Source organism: Myripristis murdjan, chromosome 22 (assembly GCF_902150065.1).
Source record: "Myripristis murdjan chromosome 22, fMyrMur1.1, whole genome shotgun sequence".
NCBI classification, from domain to species: domain Eukaryota; kingdom Metazoa; phylum Chordata; class Actinopteri; order Holocentriformes; family Holocentridae; genus Myripristis; species Myripristis murdjan.
In genome coordinates this window covers 17484231-17506963 of record NC_044001.1, presented here as the reverse complement: position 1 = coordinate 17506963, position 22733 = coordinate 17484231, and the positions used below count along the sequence as shown (strand labels likewise).

The 22733-nt window shown below is 41.5% G+C and overlaps 2 protein-coding genes across 2 annotated transcripts in view; one reads left to right on the top strand and one right to left on the bottom strand.

Annotated features, from left to right (window-relative positions):
• LOC115354312 (inositol-tetrakisphosphate 1-kinase-like) overlaps nucleotides 1-22733 on the top strand; it is a 578973-nt gene that overhangs the window by 406147 nt on the left and 150093 nt on the right. The window lies entirely within an intron of this gene.
• ubr1 (ubiquitin protein ligase E3 component n-recognin 1) lies at nucleotides 383-22733 on the bottom strand. The gene is made up of 46 exons (XM_030044630.1): nucleotides 22689-22733; nucleotides 20068-20327; nucleotides 18420-18498; nucleotides 17735-17845; nucleotides 16317-16444; nucleotides 16097-16235; nucleotides 15880-15942; nucleotides 15629-15752; nucleotides 14231-14338; nucleotides 14046-14134; nucleotides 13856-13954; nucleotides 13552-13709; nucleotides 13365-13464; nucleotides 13121-13249; nucleotides 12825-13005; nucleotides 12109-12170; nucleotides 11839-11949; nucleotides 11650-11715; nucleotides 11451-11552; nucleotides 11296-11359; nucleotides 11084-11208; nucleotides 10924-10976; nucleotides 10737-10839; nucleotides 10581-10629; nucleotides 10327-10481; nucleotides 9471-9570; nucleotides 9259-9362; nucleotides 9073-9153; nucleotides 8167-8348; nucleotides 7196-7404; nucleotides 6972-7065; nucleotides 6690-6842; nucleotides 6493-6593; nucleotides 5606-5693; nucleotides 5370-5518; nucleotides 5236-5291; nucleotides 5032-5128; nucleotides 4712-4927; nucleotides 4461-4548; nucleotides 3474-3613; nucleotides 3263-3371; nucleotides 3112-3168; nucleotides 2945-3022; nucleotides 2685-2855; nucleotides 2449-2550; nucleotides 383-1876 (listed from the first exon to the last, which is right to left on the bottom strand). The coding sequence occupies exons 1-46, from the start codon at nucleotides 22731-22733 to the stop codon at nucleotides 1735-1737; spliced, it is 5220 nt and encodes a 1739-aa protein (XP_029900490.1). The 3' UTR covers nucleotides 383-1734.

Below are 22733 nucleotides of genomic sequence, written 5' to 3'. Positions count from 1 at the left end.
CTGCACCACAGCATCTTGCTCCTGGTCAAAACTAAACTGCAAGAAAGTGTGAAGAATAGTGCTTCAAGTCAGTGACAACATCCAATTCACTGTCATGGAATGGACAAACCTGGCTACCCATCATGCCAGCGCTATGATAAACGTCATGATTAGAAAACTGAGCCATTAATTTATATGTAAGAACCTAACACAAATGAACATGCAATGGATTTAAATCTCAGTTTGCACCAAAATATCCTTCATTCACTCATCTATAGGAGGCAACAGGACCTGTGACATTTGGTTTTTCCCTTTTTCATTGATTTGCATCATTAAGCAAGTGAAATTAAGAGAAGATAAAGACAGTTAGCACTCAGATTGACTCGTGGCACAGGAACAGACCTTCAGCAGATAGGCTAGTGTCTTTATTTCAACAGCCTGGAAGTCATTTAGCACAATCGAGCAACACAAAAGGAAGAAAAAAAATATGCACATTTTTATTTTCCTGAAAAAGTTATACAGTTGTGAATGGAGCAACTGAAAAGATATCATAGTACCTTATATTGTAGATTGTTTAATAAAATGTACATATTTTTTTTATAAATAGAATATTGACATAATGATTTACTTGTTAAATTCTGTTTTTGAAGAGTTCATCAATTATAGTTATGCAGCTAGTAGGCCATTCCTGGTAGTTATGTATCCAAGCATAAGTAAAACACTCTATGCAAGGTGAAATATGTCTATAATAATCCGACACCTGACAATGGTCCCTTAAACAATTTTTAAAGACATTATGCAAACATCGTAAACATCCAGTGACTTCTTCTGTCTGACCAGGGTATCTCACAATGTCATACACAGAGGTACACATGATCTCATGCCATTTTTGTGTTGGAGCTCAAACTCAGTGAGTACTTGTGATGAAAATTGTAAAATGCCCATCATAGGGCTGACCTCTGGTGCCAAAATGCCACCTATCATTATCTGCAAATAGATCTTCAAACAAGAATTCACCAAACAAGCTGTACCATTGTTACAGGAAAGTACTGAATTATTTCTGGATATAGTTTTGAAAATTAAGTAATTTCCTATAAATGTTTTATCTAATATATATATAAATATATATAACTGAATAAGGGTGATGGTCAGTAACATCGGGCTCTGCCTATTGGACCATCTAATGCATTAATGCGCAGAAATAAAAACATGTATAATCCCCTGACCACCTCCCCTCCCATTTTTTTTCTCTAAAGAGCATCTCTTCTCATCTGCCCGTTGCAAAACAGCAGATTTCAATCTCATATAACTTATGCCAAATAATAACTCCTAACACAAAAGAGAATGCAGAAAATTCACAGCATTACCTAGGAAAGTCATCACATACATACGATGATAACAGAAACGTGTTGGTGTGTATCTTAGTGTTTGTCTTTATTTGAATGAGCCTCTTTGGACACATGATTATTCTAGGAGAAACTCATTCTCACTGCAGACAATCAAAATAAAACAAGGCGACTTGGGTTTGCTCATGATTCATCGTCCACATCCTCCTCCTCCCCTCCCAGCTATGTGGAATCCAGCAGGGGTTTCATCAGGGAGGGATTGGCTGCTCAGGGCTTCTTCAATCAAAGACTGGAGGGCTGTTTGTGAGTGTGATTATGTGTGTGTGCTTGTGTGTGTGTGTGTCTCTGGAGCATTGCAGCAGACTATGTTCTATGGCTGTGCCCTTCACGTCCTGGCCTGACCTGGCCATCACAACATCTGCCACTCGAAGGCGAACATGATGTTGACCACCTCCAGGCTGCGGGCGATCTCCTCCAGGATGCAGTGCTGCTGCCACAGCTGGTTCAGCTTCCTGTAGCGTTCAGGGCAGAGGTGCAATGGATTGCCTCTTCTAAAAAGGAAAAAGAAAAAGAAAAAAAAAAACAGACAACATAAAAGCTCTGATTTATCATTTAAAAAAAACCCTTTTCATCAAAGATATACAAATCTTTCAATTTTTTCTGCAGATAATGACTTATATACAAACAATGCAAATTACAGGTAGTACTTGATTCAAAACAACTACTTTAACAATTACTGCAAATGTGATTCTTTGAAAGGATGCAGTGCAAAATGTTGTCATTGCTGCCAGAAGCACAGACTGTTAGCAGCAAGAAAACGGCATTGTTGGTTGACTTTAAACCTCGCCAGGTTTTACTGAATTACTCTTGCAGCAGAGGACTGTGGGGTTACCTGTGTGTACAGCACTCTCCTGCACCACATTTTCATTTGCATACATTTATTAATAAGCATCACAAAATCTGTCCATGTAATGTAATCTTAGTGAATCAGGGACTGCAGCCTTTCAACTAGACCAATGTAACAGCCGCACATAGTATGCAGTCAAGTTATAGGAAAAGAGCAAAAAGAAAAATACTATCAATGAAAATAGACAAACTAAGGAAGAGAAGCTAAGAGCCTTACCCAAGCTGAGGGTCAGTCTCCCCATAATCATCAAGGTAAGGGGCGGGGTAAGTGCTACCACGGGTCTTACTGGCCATCAGAATGACCTCACACTCTCTTATCCTGCCAACATGGAGAAATGAAGACCAATGGTTTACAGACATGACAAGAATCACTGTTATCCATAGGAAGGAAGGGGGGAAAAAAACAAACAGAAAGATAGAAACTGACAAATCATGCTTTTATCCCCAACCCACCTGAGGAACATGCCTACTCCAGCTCCACAGGTGGCAGCGTGGGCGGTGCAGGCTCCCACATCATCCCCGTCCAGCTGAGTCTGACAGCAGACGCTCTGCGAGCACAGCATGACCCCACAGAACAGGCACAGGGTGGGGTGCTTCCTGTCGTCATCAGTAGACTTGGGACACCTGAGGGCAGAAAAAAAAAAAAAAGCTGAACATCTACGGCAGATCCTCAAATCAAGAAGGTGAATGAAAGAAACTCAATCACCCCTTACTGAAAATGACTGGCTTGATTGAGGAGGGCACTGTAATCCTCAGGCAGCTCAATCAAATGATTCCTTCTCCTGGGGTATCTACAGAAAGTGCAGGTTTATTGACCAGTTATAAAGGGATGTTTTATTTCAAAATAAAAGAATTACTAAGGACCATAATGCAAGTTTACCTGATTGTCTGGATTTCGCCTTTTAGGACTTTGGTTATAGCTGAGCTCCCACACCAACTGAGGAACAAAAACCATCATTACAAGTCTCCTGTCCAACACATTAAGCCATGAAAGATTCAGTACACCTTGTGTTAATATTTATGAGGCCTACCTCTCTAGCAGTGGGGTAACAGTTTCTTTGTGCTCCTGGAACAGCTGGAACACGTTGGGAGGTAACGCCAAGTAACTGCACAGCGCCTCCATCTGCCCTTGAGAGGTAACTGTAACAGAGGATCCAGAGGGTCTCACTCAAACTTCCATGCTGAGCCTGACTTTGTAAACAGTGGTGTGTTATAGTGATATAACAGCACGGCGTAATTTACCAGCAGTACTGGAGAGCTCCTCTGGAGGAGGCACTCCTGTAAGGCCATTGAAAAAGAGAGCGGCACAGCGCAGGAAAGGTGTAATCCCTCTCCTCACTCTGTCTGCCACAGAGCTGCCAGACACATCAGGACTCAGCCTCCTGTCACAAAGCAAAATGTCACAACAAAACTGAGGGCTGGATGGATTGCACTACACTGTCCAACTAAATGGAACTGAACCTCAACTTTTACAAACATACAAATGCCTTTGAATATGGCTAGATATAAGATCAACATTTTAAGAAATCTGTCTAATTACATACCAAAAATACATGATTAAAAAATGCAGGTCTGCATGGAAACCCACTCTGAATTTGATTGTGTCCACACTGTTATCTACATACTGCGTCTTCTGCTTTAAAACTGTTGAATGCAGTTTGATACACTGTTTTATGATTTACTACCCAAAACACATGTTCTCACAAATGTGACTAACAACAAGAAGTTGTCTGGTCTTCTTGACAATAAGAATGGAAATTCACTGCCTTTTTTTTTTTTTTTTTTTTTTCTGAAGCTCAACTTTTGAAGCTACCCTTGTAGCTCACGTGACTTGTTAGTTTTAAATACTTCCCACATAAACTGTGGGGAAAGACCAGTTTCATGCCGCTTTGCATTTTTATGAATGGAGCAGACTGCATAGCACTGAAATTAGAATTTCAACTCAACCTCACAGACTTCAAAGCAAGGATATCTCACATTCTCTGACATGTGCGACTGGTTTTCACTAACTGCGAATACTAAAATACAGAATTGATTGTGTATTTTCTTTGTAATTTATATGCATATTACCTGTTCTCAAGTCTCTCTCGAAAAAATATTTCAATCTCACTGAGACTAGTGGATTAATTTTGTTCTTTTAACATAAAGTTATTCAAATTTCAAATTATAATAATATTCTATTTCACTATTTAGACACATTGGAACCAAGGTGATGAGAGGCATCTGTACCCTTCAGTGTGTTGTGACACTGTGGCGTAAAGCTCTGCTGCCGCTCTGGCTTCCTCTCCCTCCTCTCCACCCGCCACTGCAGGGAAATCTGCACAGAAGGAAGACACATCTATGATCACCATAAAAATCCATTTCATGTGTGCTATTATACAACATTGTGTAAGTGTGTGTATGAGATCAACACCTCGTATTGCAGTGTTAGCTGGACAAACGTGTTACACTGGTAATATTGGGGCTGTTGGTGGTCGCACCTGTTGAGGAGAGGATGACCTGCAGCAGGTGAGCCATGGTGACCAGGTGCAGGATATGCAGGTGGTTGTAAGCAGAGCTGACAGAAGACGGCTGTAAGTCTACTGCCTCCTCTTGGTACAGGGAAGGAACAGATAACACCAACCCCACCAAAAGATGGAAGAAGTCCACTTCCAGAAGAGAGGGGGTGTTCTCTCTTCCCAAGGCCGGTAACAAGACTGGGTAGAGAGACAAAAGCTATGACCACGATGACAACTCCACAATCAAACACATCAGATATAATGAACAGGATATTGTAAATATGCGTGGATGGACCAAATACCTCCCAACATGTCTGTGAAATGCCTCTGGACGACCGCCTGGGAGCTCTTAAGTCTCTGCGCTGCTGAAAACTGAACAGCTGCCTTCAGACCTGCTAACTAAAATGGAGAATAATCACATTTGACAAAATTAATACATGAAAAACATTTAACATTTATTTATTTCACTATGCAACAGCTGTTCAAGTAACTATATGCCATCAAACCTGTCTGTTTTGTAAGGACCCAAAAAGTGGCTTGTCCTCTCCTTGCAATATGTTTTCTGTGCAGACAGAGAGAAATGTAGTTTAATGACAAGAAACGAAAAATGGACAAAGAGATGCAGTGACCCAAGTCATACCTATGGCCTGAATGGTGAAGGCACAGGTGTTCCAAGCCATAACGGGCACATACGGACACAGCTCGTTGGGTGCCGTCTGCAGTCCCACCCTGTGCACTGTGGTGGCACAAACCACCAGCATCTCCGCTATGCTGTCCGAGAACTTCCTCCTGAAATGAACCGGCAGTCAGACACTCTGCCACAGCAGCTACACTGTGATAATAACTATCTGTGAACTCGGACGCAGAGTCACTCACGGCTCTTGCACTCCAAAGCTGAGGATGGATCTGAAGTCCGGTTGGCCCTCTCCACAAAGCCCCAAGTCTCCATCATCGCTGTTACTCTCTGTGTTGCAGCCGGCAACGGAGAAACAACAAGCTCTCACATCATATCAGCAAATGGGATCTCGCTGATCACCAGTAATCAAACACACTGACATCCAGTGTTTCCCACAAACAGACTTTGGCAGGCCACCCAAGTGCAGCCTGTTAATGGCCACCCAAGTATATGTTGTTTTAATGATTGTTTAAATTTTAGAGGAAATAACATGCTACGTTTCCTGTTTGGTCCAATTTAAAATTAAATCCCTTTAACCACTAATTTCAAGTAAAAACAGTGGAAGTAAGCGCTTATTCAACCAAATGTTTGTTTATCCTTTACAGAGCAAGTTGGTTATTTAACTACGGCAAGCAGGTTGCAATGGCAGAAATAGTTCTGCCACAAGATAAAAAGCATTTAGGTGAATATCTGATAACTTCAGTTTTATAACTTTACAAGTGCAGTGTGACTCAGTTATGAGCTCTTTTGTGCATATATACACAAACAAAGGAAAAGCTATTATGTTATACTGAGTACCTGTTCAGTAATATCAGTTATGCCATTGTTTGTGCACAGATTTTAATATTTCAGTTCACAGTAGTTTAGATTTAATATTAATCTTATAAATATAGTTATCTCCAAGCCTCTATCCTAAACCCCCTCTAAGTGCTGTATATTTCAGAGCTGTGGGAAACACTGGATATGTGACTCCTCTGATTAATGCATGAATTAACTGTTAAATTAGATGAACTAATTGAACTAACTTGATCAATTAAACAGATGCAGGTGAAGATGCAACTACAGTAGTTTCAGTATCTGTTCTCACCAGTGTCCTGACTGACTGACTTGAGTCCTTTAATTCTGGCCGACAGGATCTGGATCCAGCGGGACAGGCTCAGATGCTGCCCGACTATCTCTGCATTCTCACTACAAAACAGGACATACATTCAAGCTTTAGCCCCTGTACACCTGCATGTGCAATAATCCACAAGACACTGGCCTGAAGAAAGTGTGTGTACTTACTAGTTGAGTGTGAGTGGTTCCAGCGGGATGAGAGGGACCACGGTATTGCACAGAGACTTGCAGAGGGGGCACAGGTACTCCCCGTTTTCCAGGTCGATGATCAGCTCAGCGTGGAGCCGGTTTCTGGTAGTGTTCTGGATTGCCTCAAAATATCTACAAAACACAGATGATGTTGCCTTTGGGTGAACTTTAAACAAACAAGTGTGCCTTTTAGTGGACCACACACACAAGGATAGCTGTGGGACTACAAAGTAGCGAGAAAAATGTAGTGTAGTGACTCACTTCTGCCAACAGGTGGCGTGCATGACATGACCACAGGTACCAATGTGGGTCCCCACCGCCAGTTCAGGTGGCATGAAGAGGGGATATGATGATCCTACCACACAGAGACATAAATGCTAATGAATTTATGATGTACAAGGTGAGTTATTAATGCCCCCCACCCCCAAATACATTTTGCATCTGTCAATAATGTGAATGAAATCATGGGTGAATAGAGACTTGACCTTCTGCTTTGTTGCTCAGCGTCTTTCCCCTGCACTGTGTCAGCACTGTGGACCGCTGCACGCAGGCAGTCAGCACCATGGCGGGAGCCTGGGCTGCCACCTCCTGCTCCTCCTGGCAAAGAATGCAGGTGAGCACCTCCCTCTCGGTTGGGGTGGAGCCCCGGTGCGGCCCGACTGCTACACACAGCTCCTTCTGCTCCATGGCACAGCTACACAATAGAGTAATAAAACTCAAACTATTATTAAAAGTGCACCATACAATTTTATCTGACCACTGGACTGCATTGAAAGCAGCAACACGTTTGTAAGTAAACTCTTCACAAAGCCACTTTTCTCTCTCTCCCTCTTAAAAAGTCGGTGTCAAAACACTGTAAAGGCCAGGGAAGAACCCTGCTTGGCTCTGTGCTTGCAGGCTAACAGCTAAACTACATCACCCACTAAAGACAGCTCTAAGTCTTTCAGGATACCAGTTTTGCTCCCTTAATTATCAGGTTCTCTTTTTGACTCAGAGCCGCCTTTTCAGCCTAGCAGCACCACTTGCCGCAGCTGTTACGCTCACACGCTTCATGGAATCTGCCATTGTGAATTTTAAGGATTGAAAGAGCGCTTCTTTTAAATGCTACAGGAAGCAGTGGGAGAAGCTCGAGTCTGGTGTGGATTTTGGCAACAAATGTTTATGAGAAGGACAAAAAGGGCCGAAGACAGCAACAAGGCCGGTCTGTGTGTGTCAAAAAGTCTCCACAAAGCGCACAGCAATTTTGTTAACAACTGCGGAAATCATACAGTGTAGGTTTAATTTCACATGCTGTTTATACAGCAGTGCACTTAAGATCAACTGTCATTTGAGGACTTTTGCAACAGCTGTTACATATAATCAAAGGATAAAACAAACAAAAAAATAAGAGCAATGAAGAGCAATAAAAAGAGCAGACTGAGAAAAAGGATATTTAACTCTCGGCTCTCCCTCTCACCTTTCAGTAGTTGTGACAGGCTCCCCCTGCACGCCACTCTCTGGCATGTTCTCATACAGCATCTTGTTGGACTCTATGAAGTTCTTCTGCATCGCCGACATCTGAGCCATGATCTTCTGCCGGTGGAGTTTGGCTGCCTCCGCCTTCCTCTTGCGCTCGGCTTTCTCTTTGTCCTGGGCGCTCTGGGCCAACCAAAAACAAGTCAGCGTGAAAGACTTACAGACAAGAAACACGAGGTAATTCAGTTTCTGAACTGTCACATTAACCTGTTATTGAGTCCAATACCAAGGTTAGGAGCAGCCGTAAACCAAAGCATCAATACAAGGAAGTGCAAAGAAATATGGTTCTGATTAGGGATGGGAGATTATACTTATCTCTGATTTGATTCCATATACAATATGGGTTTCATAATTCAATAAAACCACAATACAATGTAATACAAGTTCTTGTGAAATTGCAGTGGGAGAATGGTCTCATTTTGTGATTATTACAGCAGAATAAAATGTTGCTATTATCACAATTCATTCATCTGTGTCACAATATGTACTGTCACGTTTTTGTATTAAAACACACTTTTTGGTAAATTGTTCCAACTCTAGTTGTTTGGCTTTCAGGCAGTTTGTGCGAGTAATGCAGAACGGGGTGGCTTTTTGATGCCAGAACTTAATATTTAGCCATCTGAAGGTATCGTTGGATTAATTTGAGATGAGAGAGGTGGCTACTCATACCCCAATCTGACACCTCTCTTCCCAAACCTTTCTTCTTCTAACATGCTGAGCTAGCTTTTCACATAGTTACTCATCCATCATAGAACAAGGCACATTTGTATTAGATCCAGTGAACTCATAAATAATGATAATATTTTTCATTTTTCTGCTTCACACTCATAGTCTTGTTTTACGTTACCTCTTCTGGTTTGGTTGTTTCCATGCTCATGGAGGCTGTGGGACTTGACTTCTCTCTAAGGCACTTGACCACCTCAAACATCTAGAAAATATTAATGTAAAAGGTTAACAGTGCAAGATAAGGAAATCAGTTGGGAAAAGTAACGCCTGTACTAGCTATCTAGGATAAAAATGTAGAATAGCCCACCTGCAGAATCCACTTGATCATGTCTTTCTGCGCTTCAAGGGAAGGAACAGCTTTGACCTTGGACAGCAAGTGGAAGACAGATTTGCCGTGTTCAGAGCCGATTCCTACAAGAGCAAAAGAAAAAAAAAACAATAAAAAAAACAACAACATCATGATCATAGGCGAGGAAGACCTGACATGAAACATGAACTGGAGAGCTGGTTTACACTCACTGCGTGCCTTGAGGCTGAAATCAAAGGTCACCTCCTCCACAGTGCTGTCCTCAAGCTGAGTCTTCTCCTCCAGCAGCCCCTGACCTATCAAGTGCAGAGCCTGAGAGGGAAACACACACACTGTGTTACTACCGGTGGCGAGAGCAAGGAAAAGCTAAGGCAGGGGAGCGTACATAGTAACACTGTAGCAGAATCAGAATTTCTTCAATCAAGTCAGATCCAGCCATTTTATAATACAGTTTGGCTATTGGCTTTGTTTATTTCTTTCATTTTATTTTTTATTCATAGTCTTTTTGGCAATCAGAAAATGTACTGAGCCAAGTTTCAGTGTCTATAGACCAAGTTAACAATCTTCAAAGCAATCACAACAAAATGCAACAAAGTCATACAAACATATTTGAGCATTTAAAATGTATAAAAATTCATTGAGACAGACGCATAAAGAATTTAAATGCTGGCATTCTGAAATACCATGCAGCTTGGTTGGAATAATGAGACCGCACGCAGGTATGTCTGCTTAAATGAAGCTCTAATTACAATTAAGTTATTAAGCAAATTAAATAACTCAGACCTAAATAACTTAATTAACATTCCTTTCCTTTTTTTCCCCCTAGAATTTTCTTAGTGGAAACATGGTGTGTGAAGCATATTTTCAGCAACAGCAATACAACTGAATGACAACACTATAGGTGGCATATGTATGTGTGTGTTTGTATGTAGCTCTTGAAAATCTCTGTCTTAAAAATAGATTTATGCTTGATTCAGTCTTTTCACATGACTGCAGTGGTGATAGATGATTAGAAATTTCAATTTTCAGGGGGAAACCTTGGAAGATATTGAAAAAAGAAAAGTCTACCCTCTGGATCATGGCCTCTGTCCACTGAGCGGCCCGGTCCTCCACAGCTCTCTGCAGGACTCGTCTCAAAACGTGGATGAGAACGTCGCAGCAGAGCAGGCGCACGATGCTGGAGAAGGCTGGGCAGAAGGGTGGAGGTACCGGAGGACGCAGAGCTGAGGAGAGAGACAAGACAGAGAGCTTGCTCATTAGAAAACAACTAAAAGAATACAGTCCCGTTTTGCAACAGAACAGAGCCCCGTGAAGTCGGTCACCTTTATCATTGCCTTCCTGAGCTCTCCTCTTCTTCTGAGAATCCTCTGCCTGGAACAAAGAAAAGAAAAACAATGAATTGAGCAAAGTATTGAGAGAAACTGTTACCAAATATACAGCAGCAGAATCCTAAAGTGGCATTAAGTCTTTTTTTATACCTTGCTGTGCTGGGATTTTGAATAGTGGTAGAAGAAAGGGTTGAATTCTGCCAGACATTCCTTTTTGACTTCATATAAGCCGTGCCCTGATACACCCGGTTTTCTGAGAGTGAAGGGAAATATCCTGATTAAACCTCTTCACAAATCATTATTAAGATAAAACTTGTGTTTCTCCGTCTTTACTTACTTAAAGTTGGCAACTTTGGAAATGACAGTCTCCAAGCCTGTTTCATGGCTCTCCTACAAAGACAACAGTTAACATTGGTTTAATCTCTATTGTCTCTGCACTAGTGAATGCAAAGAGATTAAGAGAATAATTTCAAGACACTGCATTATATATATCTCACATTCTCTGGCAGGCCTTTGACCAGGCTGCTATGAGCCATGGGCTCAATGCACAGCAGGTGGATAACCTCCCTCATTGTCACGTCCTCTTTGGTCACCTGGCTGATCCCTGGGACATAACGCTCACCTGCACACATAACACACATAGGTCAAACACGACAGCCTGGTTCATATCTGACAAAGATTGAGTGTAGAACGTAAGACATCAAAGTACCAACGATGATGATCAGAAGGTAGAGCATTTCTTCTGTAAGTCGATTCCACTGTTTCAAGATTTCCTGCAAGTTGAGTTGGATTTCACCAGTTAGAAGCCTATCACACACAGCGCCACTTTGATTTTTCCTGAACGATCACTGAGCTTTGCCTTACCTGGTCTTTGCTTGAACAACTCCCATTAAAAATTTCAAAGAGCTCAAATCTCAACAAGATCAGCATGAGAAAGTGGTTAGGGTCCATTTTGGAAGCAGCTATCTGTAAATAATTTAGAAAGGAGGAACAAAATCATGATGCCACCAGTGTAAGAAGAAGTAATGGCATGAGGAGAATGATGTGAGCGGTTGATGCTCACCTGAAGCATGAGAATGTCCTTATCATACATCTCGTCCCTGCATTTCACATCCTGATAGTAATAAATCTGATCATGGGAAACAAAATTTAATTCAGTTATGCTCATTAAAAAAATATCACAAAACAGAAGGTTCAGAAGGAAAATGATGCATACAGCACCTGAGGAACTCATGCAATGACATTCCCATACCTGGCTGACCAATGAGAGGCCGTTCCTGCGCCACATTTCAGCGGTGACCTGGGCGGCCAGCACCACACAGCGCAGAGGGTACTCTACAAACTGAGTGTAGTCAAAGCTCTCCTGTAACAGAAGACAACCCTTTATTATCCAGTGCCAGCAGTGGAAATAAGACTGTTTATACCAGCCACAGCACACACTAACAACTTGCTTACTACAAACTTTCTTACTGAGGATGGCTGAATGAAAGTGAATGAACAAAAGTCTTCCTAAGTCACTTACAGGATCCACTGATTCTTGCAGGCGTTCCATCGTCCCCATTCTACACAGGTGCACATATAAGCCTAAGAAACACAATGTGCGGGAAATTAAGTTCAGATAAGAGATATATGTTCAAGCCAAATCACCACCAAGATAAATACCAAAAAAAGAAATGTAAAGGGCCAGCACTCAAAACAAAGCAGTGAATATTCTTATTTACTGATTTACAAGCATGGTACACTAGTAAACACTGAGCTGGGTGGTGTATTGATATTGCATGACACCAGATATAGTCTAAATTGTGACAGGTTTATTGGTTTATTTTTCAGGGATAATGCACACTAATGAGCAGTTCAACTGTAAGTGAGTCAGAGTTAGCCGGAGAGGCTGGTTTTCATCTGCTGTCCCTGGCCAGAGTTTTAAAAGGCAACCTAAAATTATATGATGTGGTTGTCTTTTTATGGTTTTTAAAGGCTGCATTAAAAGAAAGTAATTAATAATGATTGCTTATCAAAAATCTCTTGTGTGTAAATCTTACTAAAGCATCTTCCCTACAATCTTCAGTGGTGTGCCGCAGGATATTACGTTGACATATGACAGAAAATATACTGAAGAATTGCTAACTTCCACTGTCTTCAGAATCAGAAATCAGAATCAGAAACACTTTGCTGATCCCTGAGGGGAAATTGGGTCTTTGCCAACAAATCATGGAGAAACTCATATCCTATTTCTCTTACTAGCAAGCAGCCGGGAGATGGGCAGATGTATGCTGACAGGCTCCTGAGACACTTTGTATGGACGGACATGGAGGATATGTTTGCACATGTAGTAGTCAGTGGCCTCGCTGTGGAAGGGCTGGTTATTGCAGCGCAGCAAGGCTTTGAGGCACTCCTCAAATGCAAGGAGCAAGATCTTGTCCTGAGGGGAAGCAGACAGGAGTCAGGTTAAGTCACACACAGCAATATACTCCCCTCGACTCCACTTCTTTAAACCAGTTTTGGTTTGGAGGCAGACAAACTGCAGACTGACTCACATCACATGAGCACCAGTCCTGAAACATGGCAAGAATGTGGCGGAGCTGGATCTGGATAGAAAAGCCAGCTTCCCATTCTGGCTCTACCTCAATGTGCTGACCAAACTGCCGCTTCACCTCCTCCATACCCTGAAAAGGAAAAGTCAAGATTCATTATCTGTTAAGTTGCCAAAAACATAACTCAGACTAGCAGTCCTGCTATTAGAGGCTAAGAAAGAATGATCCAAATTGAGATATCTTGTACCTGCATGCAGTTGAGGAGCCCAAGAAAGACTTTGAAGCCTTCTAGGAACTGTTTCCTGAGCTCTTCGGTCCACAATGAGGGCTTACTGATCAGAATATACCTGAGAGAGACAAAAGGTACACAGTGGATAAGCACCGAGACTATTTATACTGGAAAAACGGTTGAATGAGGAGCAAGTCCAGATTACCTGAGGTCGTGGAAGATGACCTGGATGCGGAAGAACTTGTCGGAGTTGTAGCCCTGGAAGTGGAAGCGGTTGTTGGCGTCTAGGTGTTCACGCAGCAAATCCATGACCGTGTCAACTATCACCTTAATAACATTGCCCTCCTCGATCAGCTGCCTGGCCTGGTGGAGAGGCATGAGAACAAAAATGGTTAAGTGGCACATTAGCACATACTGCATGGTCTTTACAAAGAAACACAAATATTACAGTGGTGCAACACTCAAACTCCAGCACAACATCTTGATGCTGCTCTAACAAAAACACTTACCAGTGTGGGTACAGTGAAGATCTGCACAGACAGAGCAGTGATGGATATACTCCTCTCATGGTCATCATTGATAAAGTCCTTTTGTAGTTGCTTATAATGCTGAAAAGTGGGAACATGTGCTCATGTAGTTGATTCAAAGCACAGAATGGCTGATAAGAAACTAAAACAAACTTTCATTCATATTTTTTACCTTGGTAAACTCAATTGCAAAAAGCCTCTTGCACTCTGTCTCCATCAGCAGACTACAGAAAATCAGTTCATGCACTATCTTGCGAGCTCCTTGTGGGAATAACAAAAAAAACAACTGAATGTTAGTTTCACATGGAATTGACAAGATGAAGGCTGTGTATTAAAAACAATCCCACATCTACTTGCCTTTGTACATCCTGGCATCGTGCAGCATGAGTCTGCTGATGAGGCAGGGCCGGTCTCGCTCTGTGCTGGGCTCCAGTGCCACCTGGCAGAAGGCCTGCCTGAAGCCCACTGAACAAAACACACATCAGGGCCCAGTCAGATGAAGTGACCTGAACTTATCAGCGAGGAGAGGCTACACAGGCCTCTGTCTCCCTATGGCCATGTCAATTCACAAGACCTTCTGTGACACTGAGTGGGACGAGCGTGATTCATGTTGGCGGTCTCACAACAACACTGCAGCCTTTTCCAGTGAACAAGGTTGTCATGAGATTTTGATTGTTATATACTTGCAGTCACAAATTCAAAATACTTCTATGCCATATACTGTACTTATAGTCAGATTTATTGTAGGCTATGCAATCATACTGAATTACGAGTAGCCCTACATCATGCCATCCATTCAACAAAAGCTGTCTTAATGTAGCTCTTACATCAATAAAATCAGCATTTAGAAGTGGCTCATGCTGCTTGATACTGCCATCCAAATTGTATTTCGATTAGGTCTGTACCCACTTCAGAATCCAAAAATTGGCCTTTCAATGCAACAAATCGACTGTGTGCACGTTAATTTTGTGCACTTGCATGTGATGTGTTTTAATGTTAATTATGGGCAGTATGGCTTCAGTAGGCTACTATCCTCCAAAATTCTCCAGTTAATTAATCCAAGTAATTGTGCATCTAAAAGTTCTCAAAGAATATAAAACGTAAGATTCTTCCATTCCCCAACGCAATATATTCCCAATGATTTTTTAAGATAATGTCTTGTTTTATGGTTATATTGCAAAGCCCGGTAACTATCTTAAAAAAAAAAAAAAAAAAAAATCTCAAATCAACTGCACAGGTCAATGACTGATAATTAAACTAGTTGACTTTCAGGGGGCAGCCCTAATTTTGATGGACGAACATTGCAGAAATATCAAGCAAAAAGTTCAAATTTTAGTCAATTGTTATTTGGTATGTAAACTGAAAAGCAGCTTCTACAGATTAAAAAAAAAAAAGCTTATGGATTGTAAATTGTGGGATATGCAGCTTTAATAATAAGAAAGGTACAAAACTGCCAGATTTCTGATTGGAGTTTAGTGTGACGTTCTCTCCAATACAAAGAGAACAAAACATGCAGTGAAAACTTGAAAAAGGACTTCCTATGTTGTTATAAGAACAAACAACTTTCCATAATTGCGCAACTTGTTTATGATCCAGCAAACTGAATTATGCTATTTCCTGGGACGCACAAGTTATGTGGGCATCAAACTTGCTGGAGCACACACTTCAGTTAATAAAATAATATGCCCTTTGACATACTAACAGCATACCTGTGAGATTTGTGGGACATATGTGTGGTGTGAGTGTTTGCAGTACCTGAGTAACCAATAATCTGTTGGAACCAGGAGCCGAGGCGCAGAGCGAAACTTTGATGAGCCATTACAGCTGAGTGGAGGATCTCTACTCGCAGCGGCTGCAGGGAAATGTGCTCAGAGTTGGACTGTAACACACAGCAGTGCAAGAGTTAGGGCTCTTCCAGGCATGCAACACAGTATCTTGAATGATGGTCTCAAGTTTCAAAAGAAAAATAATTGTCACACAGCAAATGTGTAATGATGGGAATTTACCTTGATGAGGTCTTTTGCTTGCTGGCAGGAACGAAGGGTTCCTTTTTTCACAGCCCGCCGACCCTGTGGATCAATTAGTAGCAATTCATATAAAAGGAATATCTGCTACTTAATGAGTGTGTTTTGGAAAAACAAAAAATCACAACTGATTAGCTTGCCCTCTACATGACTATAAAGCAAAGTCAAAGTCATCAGTGAATGAAACAAACAAAAAAACCTCTTTGTCTATGAGTGCTGTCTGCGTCTGTGCTTCAGCGAGATCACAGTTGACAGATCGCTGCAAGGTGTAGATCACATGCTCATAGGAATGGTGCTCGTCGTTGTACAGTACACAGTAGTATGCATCCTCCTTCACCCTGCATGCATGGAGAAAATACAATGTCAGGGAGTCAAAAAGCAGTGAGGGTGTTGCATATGTACGTGTGTGTTCAGACTACCTGGGCTGCAGTTCTCCTGATAGCTCAAAGCTTTCCTCCCAGACCAAGAGATCAGTGATGTAGTGCAACAGCACCTGGAACAGCTTCTTAGCACACTCATACAAGCCCGGCTCCAACACACACTCATCCTGCAAAGAGTGAGGGAATCATCAAATTTGACTCAAATTTGCATGCGTCTGCAGCACTCTAGCACAACCTCTCCCACGTACACTAAAATGCTGTCATCCACTTGTTGTAAACATTTGTCAAACAGTGCAGTCTTATTTGTCAGTGAGTATGGTGCGATCAAACAAAAAAAGGTCACTTGGATACAATCGAAAGATTCTTGCTGTTCAAATATAATTTGATGAGACAAGGAGAACGGACTAAAAACAATATTCAACACACTATGTAACTTGGCAGAAAGCCAAGGGAATCCGACACGGTCAAGTTTGTTGCAATAACCTTTACTAATTCCCTACTTCCTATTTCACCCAAAGACAAGGAATAACACTATGACGAGGAATTGGGCTAAATATTTTACCTTATAAGAGCAAAAGAGGGAGCTGGCCGGGTTAAGTGAATATTAAATCCCGTGGGAGCACACATCCCCCACGCAGCAAAGCATTTCATACTGTACAACTGTCTGATATTTAACACATGAACCAAACAAAACATGCAGTACAATTGCTCTGCATTTATACCAGCCACCACGTCACGCTACTGTGTGGGATCATGGAATGAAATCTATCAGGAAGTTCAAACAAGAAGTCTGAACGCTGGTTTGCTTTTGTGCTTTCTAATGTTCGATACCAAGATAGCGTGGTGGTCCTGTGATGCATCATTGCTCATTAAAAGAACAGAAAACACAAGGCTGGCCACCAGACGAGGGCCAGTCAAGTCGCCTTCAACAGAAGCACCTGCTGTTTACGGAAACAGGCGCACAGCTATGCCTGTTCACCGCCCCAGGGCATGATCTTATCAGAGGAAAGGCCAAACACTATGATCGCTTGAGAAAGGAAAGACAAACAACACCTGGAAGATATAATGATCAATCCACAAAATGTTTCAGTCAACTCAAGTGGCATTTGGGTATATGCAGCTGTAATCAAAACATTAAAAATACCACACATCCTCAGCGCAGTTGAACAACGTTTTGGCCATGGTAGACAGGCTACTCTGAACCACTTCCATCCACAACCATTTACAGAGCTACAAGCACTCAAATACCCTCCCGATCTCTCAACCCACTTCTATATTTTCTCAGTGGTCCAGGTCAATCAAGTGCCTTTTCCTTCTCGTTTCCGGAGCTACAGCTACAGCCAAGAGAGCAACATCCAGCTTTGAGACAGGAAAATAAGTATTCTGGGGTTCACTGACACAGAATGGAAAAAGTAGGCCCCTCCCACGTCCCTCTTTCCGGCTATTATGTAACTCACCGTTACCATGGAAGCGGTGACCCCTGGGTCATGTTTGGAGCAGCAGGGGCCGATCTTCCAGGCTTCTACATCCCCGCAATCACAGAACCCCCCGCCTGATGATGCGTGCATCTGGGGGGAAAAAAAATGCACACATATCACTGAGCACGAGCAAGGGACAAGCACAGCAGGGTTACAACATGCAGCACAGCAGTTTGGTTACACGGTGACTTTAACTGGAGGTATACAGCATTAAGTCATTGTCCAAATTTTGAGTTTCATGTTCTCAATTCAAATTATATGTAAATATATTGTTTCCAAAATTTGAGGGTGACCACAGCAACTAACCAGACTGATGTTATGGCAAAGGGGCAAATCAGAGACTCCCAAATGGCAGGAGCAAGATATGATGCTTATGCCACTACAGTACAGCAGTGGGGAGCAGAGACATTGCTGATTGCTGTGAGCCATCAGAGAGGCTTTCTCCTACTGGTTTCTTATACCAGATGATGTTATAAAACACAATAAATATGAATAATACACTGCAATGTTAGTGCTGTTCTAATTTAGTATCTCATTTACTATTGAGTTGAGTATGACCGATTAATGCACACCAAAATCAAGACAAACACAAGTGAAGTGTTTATTCAAAACCGACATATTATCACTTGAACTTTATCATTTACATGTTTATGTGGAGATCTACCTTATAGCGATGGCCTTTGTGCACACTATCCTGGAAGCAGTCCATACACAGCACACAAGTGGGATCTATTGCACAGTCCCTGCAATCAGTAGAAGAGGATTTGTTATTTGACCGTGTAAATGTCAACAGCTGGCACAGGCTCCTCACACACATGCGCCTGGCCAGTGAATGCAAATGCAGAAAAGTAATGAGTTACTCAAAATAACTCTTGTGAAAAGTACATTTTCTGAGGCTGAAGCACTGGCTGCAACAACTCCATTTGCTCCAGTGTCACCTAAAATTACTGTATACCCTGCCGACAATAATTTTTTAGTTTACAGCCTTGCTTGGTATGATCTAATATTTATCAGTGCCAATTAAATGTTAGCTGAGCTGAACTGCATGTGCCCAAAGCCTGTCTGGAAGTTTACTTCCACACTTCAACAATGTAAACTTACACCAGGGAGCGCTTGCATTTTACTTCTCCACACAGAAGAGGCACACACAAGATTACTGCATTACACTTTCTATTTTCCCTATGTTGTTGTCTTTGTAGGTTAACTGTCATTACAGTGTTGTGTGTTTCTTTTAGGTAATATGCATATACACATTCATTAAATGTGGGACTTTTCTTTTTATGCCTTCTGTTATTTTAAAATTAGCTATTTTCCATAACTAATTAATGCATAGTTGTGCCTTTATGAATTAAGCGTGATTACTAATCAGAAAAATCATTGTCATACTTATATTGACATCTTATAGTGCTTTTGCTGTCCTGATTCCCCTGAGGGTTAGGGTTAGGTTATATATCATGTCTTAAACCTATATTTACTCCAAGGCTTCTGTTTATGTTTGCTTCTCTCAGTGCAGGTTTTGTTTTGACTTAAAGCATACTGCATGACTTGGTCTTGTGTGTTTAGACTGATGGTGGCATCTTCTTTACGCCTACTGTGAAGCACTTGTAAAACAGGTTTTGCATAGTGTTACATGAATAAACTTTAATTTATTTAATTACTTACTCAGGGCACACACTGCATTGTGTTTATTAGGTCTAATTAGGAACGTGATTGATGATTGAGACAATCAACAGCAATTTGTCAATGGCTAATTGACTCATCTCAGTGACATAAAACTTGTGTGACAGCTTCATGGAGGAAATGGATCAACACTGGAACAAAAACTGATGAAGGTGAGCATATTTATAATCTTGTGAGTGACTCTGTTTTGCTTCATTCAGCTCCACTCACATACTGCATGTTATATGTACTGAAACCTGAGAGAGCCCACTCATTAACTATTCATTTTTAACACTTAGCCTAAATACTGCGGTGTTGTAGTGTAATAAGATCACAGCAGAAATAAAACCTTTAGGCCAAACCATTCCCACTCAAGGTACTTGATAACATATCATTTAGCCTACATGGGGCTTCTTATCACTGAACTTTGTGGCTTTGTGTCTCACCCAGTAACCCAGGTCTCCACCGGCTACAGGGATGCAGTTGTTATCAGGTTATCACCTACTGCCCTCTATATCTTAGAAAACATAGGCAAGAGCTCTAAAGACTGCACAAAGACATATTCAAGAATTGTATTGGACGAAAAATAAAACAAAACCTGAGCAGAAAGCACATGCTTCATCACTGCACTGGATCAGAAAGTATATTCTGACCTGCAGGAGTAAACCGTCTCTCCCTCTTTGAAGACACGTCCACAAAGCTGGGAGGAGGTGCTGCCCTGCTTGAGCTTCTCCAGGCCCTCCTGAGGATCCTCTCCAAACAGGAAACACTCCAGAGGGTGGAGGAGCCGGTTCTGCACCAGCTCCTCCTCCTCCTGGGGGCTGGACTCCTTCTCCAGGCAGTAGATCTGTGGCACCTGCTCCCTCAGGTAGCGCAGCAGCTCGGCCGCACTGTCCACAGCTTCCCGCCATTCCTGCAGGACAACAGAGGAGAGCAAGACCTGCTTTAAAATGAATGAATCTGTCTCCACCTAATAAGACACACACAACCAAATACATTAGCCTTCATAATCATCACTGGGATGCGCAGATTCCCCTTTTTCCATCAATTTAAATTCAGCCCAAATTTAATTATCCATTCATACCGCGTGTGAATCCAATCCATTTAACCCTTATTGTGCAATCATTCGACAAAACATCATTCTATGTATGAAAAAGGCAAATATGCATTTTATTCACTTTATTTGAATGCTGATGTTACCTTTAAATTTGTCTTTGGGTTTAACCAATGGGGAAATATTGATACTAACACCATCATGTGTCAGCCTTACAACTGAATATCAATATTGGTACTCACACATCTACAAATTATTCTACGTAGGACAAAAAAAGCAGGATGGTCAGATCATGACAATCCTATTTAATTTCTCAAAAGAAGACAGATTAAAACTGGATTGGATTTTTTTTTTTTTTACATCAAGCAATGACTTAAAGGTGGTGTCTGGCATTGGATTAGAAAGTTCAGCTCTATAATGTGTTTTGCCCTTCTGCCTTCATCAGGAATTGTGAGCGACACATACACTACTCACAAAAAGTTAGGGATATTCGGCTTTCGGGTGAAATTTTAGGATGAACCTAAAATGCATTATAACCTTTACAGGTGAACTTAATGTGACCTTCTGTAAACTTTTGAATGCACATATGTCCAACTGTTCAATGTTTCAGTACTTTTTGCACAAGTTGCTGTTCTCTAACAAGGAGTTTAACGGCAAAATTCACAACTGGTGTTTGATGCTCCAGCTCATCGAGGGCGTATCATTAGGGAACGGCTGCTGGAGACTGGGGTACCTCAAATGGAGTGGCCTGCACTTTCTCCAGACCTGAATCCCATAGAAAACCTATGGGATCAGCTGAGTCGCCGTGTAGAGGCTCGGAGCTCTGTACCCCAGAACCTCAATGTCCTGAGGGCCGCCCTTCAAGAAGAGTGGGATGCCATGCCTCAGCAGACAATAAGTCGACTTGTGAACAGCATGAGACGTCGTTGTCAAGCTGTAATTGATGCTCAAGGGCACATGACAAGTTATTGACACTGACATTTTTTGTTGTGGTATATCCACCACTGTTGTTGGCTTTTGTTTCAAGAAATTTTTGAGATGAGGAAATCACCAGTGTGTGCTTCTACTTAAATGCCCTACTTTCATGATATAATATCACTGTAGCGTGAACTTTTTATATTTTCCATAAATTTCACCCAAAAGCCAAATATCCCTAACTTTTTGTGAGTATTGTATGTTTATGTAAAGAGGGAGCAAAGAGAGGAACCACTAGACCTAGAAAATAAACACTTTGATTAGACAGTTTACATCAGTCAACTTCAGAGAATTCGGGTTGGAGGAAATGACAATGTCTCATAAATTTAGATAGATAGATAGATAGATAGATAGATAGATAGATAGATAGATAGATAGATAGATAGACTTTATTTATCCCAAACTGAGAAATTTCCATGTTACAGCAGCATCAATAGAAACATAAAATTAAGTTAAATAGAATAGAACAGATGCAGAAGCATATACAATAAAGACGAACTATATACAATAAAGACAATGGAGACTGAAAATATACAATAAAGACTAAATTTAAATTTATACAGTATCCCAGCTGGCACTAAAACTCTAAGAGCGTTTTGCACACACTAATGTTTAAAACTATTGGCTGCAATATTTGCTCTGTACTCATTCTTATCTTACTTATTGTTTAATGTATCCTATTATGTGCTGCTATAACAACCCAGCTTTATCACGGGTGATTAAAGTTTAATCAGACACAATCGAAACTAACAGCACACTTCCACTTTCGCTCAGTGAGCTCTTTAGTGTCACATTAATTCCGTGGTGTATGAACAGTGTTGCAGAAACGTGTGGTGCAGCTAAAATAGATGCATTGACACTGGCAGAGGTCCGATAGCAGCCGGGGCCACGATGCTAAACATGTATGGACTCATCACAGCAGCGTCGGACAAAAGCGCTCACCAAAACAGATGTGAGAGGGTGTCAGTCACCCTGAACAACTCGGCTATATTTACACAGACTGCGTATCATCACAGGTGTTGACTACATAACACCGTACACTGTTGTGTTTATTGCCGCGGAGCAATATTGCAGCTTGACTGCAGAGAGATTTCTAACCATTTAGCACGGGAACTAGCTGCGCCTGCTAGCTTGGCAAGTGACACATCTTTCCGTCGCATCGTGAAAATGTAAATCCAAATTATTCTAATGTTTCGCCCACATGTTATAAATCTACTGTCAAACTTATTGATCGAAAAATCATACCTTGCTGAGCTCCAGCCCGTTTAAGGATTTCTCACCTTCCGCCAT

Coding starts and splice junctions, on each gene's coding strand:
- ubr1 (XM_030044630.1), bottom strand. CDS start 22,733: ATGGCGGAAGGTGAGAAATCCTTAAACGGGCTGGAGCTCAGCAAG. Junction 14,135..14,230: donor CGATGCCAGGATGTACAAAG/GCAAGTAGATGT, acceptor TATTCCCACAAG/GAGCTCGCAAGATAGTGCAT. Junction 8,349..9,072: donor AAACAACCAAACCAGAAGAG/GTAACGTAAAAC, acceptor TGGTTGGCCCAG/AGCGCCCAGGACAAAGAGAA.